The 5,055-nt window shown below is 29.9% G+C and overlaps 1 protein-coding gene across 1 annotated transcript; it reads right to left on the bottom strand.

Moving 5' to 3' along the window:
- Positions 1-434: 434 nt before the first annotated feature.
- On the bottom strand, positions 435-4,633 carry LOC129287057 (peroxidase 19-like). Its single transcript, XM_054923198.1, has 3 exons — positions 4,245-4,633; positions 3,932-4,126; positions 435-1,063 (listed from the first exon to the last, which is right to left on the bottom strand). Exons 1-3 carry the CDS (start codon positions 4,536-4,538, stop codon positions 488-490), a joined length of 1,065 nt encoding a protein of 354 aa, XP_054779173.1. The 5' UTR covers positions 4,539-4,633; the 3' UTR covers positions 435-487.
- Positions 4,634-5,055: the final 422 nt, after the last annotated feature.

Below are 5,055 nucleotides of genomic sequence, written 5' to 3'. Positions count from 1 at the left end.
ATTTAATGTCTATTTATCAATTTACTTAATTCACTAAGGGATTGTTCTTGATTTATTATTAGCTATAATTGCAATTCATACACTTGCGATGTTCCTTTGGTTTTTGTATGCATCGTTAGTCTACAGCAAAATTGTACCGATTTTAAAAAAATGTTAAAGTGACATTACACCTTTTAAAACGTTAGAATGTCAAATGCACTTTCTTGGAAATGTCCGAGGCATAATTGCACTTTGATCCTTTTTTTAATAAAATTATCAGGTTAACTTGAGGGTTTTTTAAAAAAAATAAATAAATACCATCAAGTAGTGTGTCCAGAAGCATTAATATTGATTTGAAATCCAATAAATGCTTTATCATGCAAGCACCTAAATATGACAAATAGAGACTTTAATTCACACGAAATGAGAAACAAAATCCTTAACATATGAATGCAAAGCAGAGAACAACTTCGCTCTTTTCATGTGTACGTACTACATTGAATTATAGTCAATCATGTATACTACAATCTCTCCTCTTCTCTCCATGCTTTCTCCCTCTCTTCACCTTCACTAAACTCATTCTCTCCATTGCACTCGCAAAAGCTTGGAAAAACTTCTGCTTATCTTTTGCCAAAGCTTCGACCAACAGCTTCGTTCTCGGATCTGAAAACAAAGCTTGATCTGAGGCTAGCAAGCCCATCTTCTTCTGCAAGTTCCCATAGTAGGCATGGTCGAACAGGAATGGAGTGGTGGCATCAAAAGGAACCACAGCATCTGAACCTCCATAGCTGGGGCAATACATCCTCAATGCATGCATGAGTTTCGGATCCATGTTTGGGTCGGGTTGGCCCCTGGCCTGGTAGTTATAGAGCCGGGTCACGAAGTGGTTACAATGGGCAAACCCAATCGTGTGGGCACCCGAGAGAGCAACCATGTCTTCTAGGGTTAGGCCTTTGGAGGTGAAGAGCTTGATTAGTTGATCAATGGTGGAATTAGCATGAGGAAGATTGTTTCCAACCCTTGAAGCCATTGATATTTTTCCATCCCATCGACCCTTTTTTACTTGGTAATATGGCCCTCCTGCCTGTAATTACATTACGAAAATTAGTATTATTAATTTGTGGGTTTTTTGTTTGTATAATGGAGCATTTGAGTGTAATTACTAATTGGAAATGAAATTTGATTATTCATTGTGGTTCAAATTTTACATAACATCATTAGCATTACTAGTTGAAAGAAGGGAAATAAGTGGGTGTTGAGAGGTAATAATTCTTATTATATAGTTTTTTTTAATCGAAGGTTTCTATGTGTTATAAAAGATATACATAATATGTATATTATTTATTTATTGCTTTTAAAATAACGTGACTTCTTTTGAATTTAATATATTAACTACTTCCTCCATTAAAAAATATAAGATATTTTTTGAGGAGTTTGATGTTTAAGACATTTTTAGTTCCTATTGATGAATGACTTTATATTTATTATAAAATATTTAATAAAAATAAATATAAAAAAATAGGATTAGTTTAAAAGTATATAACTATTTTATTAAGGTAAGATTTAATTAAAAATACTTTTTATTTTTTAATGAAAAGAGTATATGGTTTCAAATAAATTATATGATGTAAGAAATATACTATTTTTAATTCACAAATAATACAATTTCAAATAAATTTTATATTATATTTTATTATAATATATATATATATAAGTCAATATATGCATTGACGTATAAAACATAGATCTCAAGACATGTGTTCACTTATCTCAAGATTTAATCTGAAACATAATAATAGTTGGCTAGATTGATAATAAAATAAAAGTGATTTAAATGATGGACAATATTTAATATATTATACTCTCTTCATTTAAAAATATAAATTATTTTTAATTAAATTTTATTCCTTAATGAATTAGGTATTTATTTTCAAACTAATTTCATTTTTTTATATTTACCTCTATTAAACACCATATAATAAATATAAAATTATTATTAATATGGATACTTTTAGAAAAAAATAATGATTATACCTCAAAAGATTAAAAATATTTTAAATATGTAACTCCTTAAAAAATATTTTATATTTTTAAACGAAGAGAGTATAAAATTTAGAACAACTCAAAGCTACTTTTTTTTTTTTTGGATACAATCAAGCTATATTACACTATATACTAGCAATGAATACTACAATTTTGTATAAAATATTGGGGGAGGGACAAAATAAACAATGATGAATGTTTGATGGTTGTGCCAAAATAATCCAAAAGTAAAACAAGAGTAGGGCTGATTTGGAGGAAACTTTAGCTAAGAGCCTAAGACCCCAATTAATCATTGTTTATGACAATAAGTTACTGTGAACAATATTAATAAATAAAATCCACTAGTATTATTTTATGACACAATCCGCTCTCTGCTGCAACTGAAGTTTAATATTAATTAGTAATTAGTACGTTAAGGCCAAGTTGCCTTTTAATATGAAGTTAAATTATCATAGGATTATTTAGAAGGGGCATAAATTAAAGAATTAATTTTTCTTTTTAATATGAAGTTAAATTATCATAGTATTATTTAGAGGGGCATAAAGAATTAATTTATGACCTAAATTGACATAAGTGATTTTGATTTTTGAACAATCTAGAATCCTGACCAACCTTGACCAATGTGGAACATGTTGTCTTTTTGTGTTGTTTTCCCCTGACAACTAGCACATAGAAGGACTAAATAAGTAATTATATACCAGAAGCCTAACTGTTTTTTCAGTTATTTGTCTTGGTTCAACTAAAACTTTTTGCTGTCTCTTTGGTTTTGTTTCCACTTATTTACTACTCTCATATTTTTTTTATTTGTAACTTTTAGCAAATTTTTAGACTAATTATATTCACTATAGAATTTTTTGCCCTTATTTTATATTTTTCAAATGTTTTGATACTTTTAAATTTAATTCAATTTTTTTTAGTCTTTTAATGGCATTATTCTCCCTTGTAAGATTAAGAACGGAGAATGCATGAGACTGGTAAATAAAAGTTTCTCATGAGATTAATTTGTAAGAATAATCCTTACAAACATGGTTAAAGTCATGAATTATGCTCTAACAATCATGATGAGTTTTTTGGACTAATTGGTTAAACTTTTTAATTATATTGAATATGGTTTTTAAAATATTTGTACATTTTGGCAAAAAAAAGTAGTAATTAAAGGCACATTAAGAAATGAAATTAATAAATATAAGAATATTAGTCATTTTGCCAATTTTACCCTTAATAAATGTTGTTAAGTAATAATGAGGCTTTTGTAGATATAACACATGTTAAGAGACCAAACCGAACAAACAGCTTAACATTTATTATATTTTACATTATGGTTAGTTTATTATATTTGTTAATAATTATATCATTATATATCAATGATAAATTCATTGTAAATTTTTTAATTTTAATAACAAATCCTTTTCATATCAATGATAAATTTCTTATATGTTGATATGAATCAGCTACACTCTCAAATTTTAAAAAATTTGGTTCATATTTTCTAATCACAAAATTTTTTCAAATAACAGTCCAATTTATCCAGTAATAAATAAGGATATAACAAAAAACTTTGATAAATACTATTTTGTACTTCCTTCGTCCAAATTTATTAGACATTTTTTGTTAAAATTATGCATACTAATAAAGTTTATTAAATTCACTTTAAGATCTTTTTTATTTAAAACACAAATATAAATTTTTAAAAAATACTTTTCATTTAATATAATTTTATGTGTGAAATATTAAAAAAGAGAGAAAATATAATAAAGAGGAATTGAAAAAGTATAATTAATGAAACTTTATTTTTATCAAAATATCTTATATTTTAAAATTTTTAAATCATATAAAAGAGTAGTTCTACTAAAATACATATTAATTTTGATAAGCGAGTAATAAAGAGATAGATGGATAGATTACTAACCAAATGAACAAAATCTCTGGCAGCGATGGCAAGAATATCAGCACAAGACACAACGCCTGGGCACTTACTCTCCACTAATTCCTTCGCCTTCCTCACTGTCTCGAACCCTTCTTCTCTCAGATCTCTGTTCTGCTCCGCCTCCTTCTCCGCCTTCCCTCCGCCCTTCGACGCCACCAATATCGACGCATCACAACCCTACATATACACACACATGTACATAGCCAACCCCATTATTCAACAATCCTTCACTACTACTTCATCGATCAATCCACATTACCAGCAACATCGAATATTGAGATCAATATTAGCTTACCTCCACGAAGCAGTCATGGAAGAAGAGGTTGATGGTGGCCGGAGCAGAGACCGGAGTGAGCTTGAACTGCTGAGAGGTGACGGCGCCGACGAGGTTTTCAATGTCAGGGCAGGACTTGGAGTAGTAGTCGACTGAGAGCTGGCGATGATTACTACTACGACGGCGGGGATGGCCGGAGGAGGAAGAGTTGGTCAGTGATTGGGAGGAGCAGAGAGGCTCTGTGAAAATGGAGAGAAGGAAGAGACAAACGAATAGAAACAACAAGGACGAAGGAGGAGGAGGAGAGAGAGACATGGGTCTGGATTGTGGTGTGTGTATGGTTGGTGAGAATGTTGAAGAAGACGACGAGGTTGAGACTGAGTTGTGAATGTTTGTTAAGAGTGATGGGTTTGGAAATATGCAGCTACGAAAAAAATTTGAGGTAAGAGAGACCCGTGAGTGTCAGAGAATATAATTCGAAGAAGCGAGGGGGCCAAAAACAAAAAAAACAAAAGAGAAAATAAAGAACTCAATGAAAGGAAAAAGAAGAGTCGCTTTTGCTTTCACGTGTACTGATGAGTGTTGATTGAAATGGTCAAGTTGCTAGTTAAAAGGTTCATGATCTATAGTTAAATTAATTATGAACAAAATAATTTTTTTTAAACTAGTAAATACATTAATTCAATAACATACCAGTTCAATTGATTGGGTTGGCTCAATCTTCACTACAATGTTCCTATCTATATGTATACTCCTCTGATTTTATTCATAAAGCAGAGAAAGAATATTTATTTTGATCATATTTATAGAACATTTCAATGATTATTATATT

This window comes from Prosopis cineraria, unplaced genomic scaffold (genome assembly GCF_029017545.1).
Source record: "Prosopis cineraria cultivar Desert tree isolate PC_DT_omini unplaced genomic scaffold, ASM2901754v1 PC11, whole genome shotgun sequence".
In the NCBI taxonomy this organism is placed as follows: domain Eukaryota; kingdom Viridiplantae; phylum Streptophyta; class Magnoliopsida; order Fabales; family Fabaceae; genus Prosopis; species Prosopis cineraria.
Note: the sequence above shows the minus strand (reverse complement) of the source record. Positions and strands in the feature narration are given on the sequence as shown.

Coding starts and splice junctions, on each gene's coding strand:
- LOC129287057 (XM_054923198.1), bottom strand. CDS start 4,538: ATGTCTCTCTCTCCTCCTCCTCCTTCGTCCTTGTTGTTTCTATTCGTT. Junction 4,127..4,244: donor TCCATGACTGCTTCGTGGAG/GTAAGCTAATAT, acceptor GTGTATATGTAG/GGTTGTGATGCGTCGATATT. Junction 1,064..3,931: donor CCAGAGATTTTGTTCATTTG/GTTAGTAATCTA, acceptor ATGTAATTACAG/GCAGGAGGGCCATATTACCA.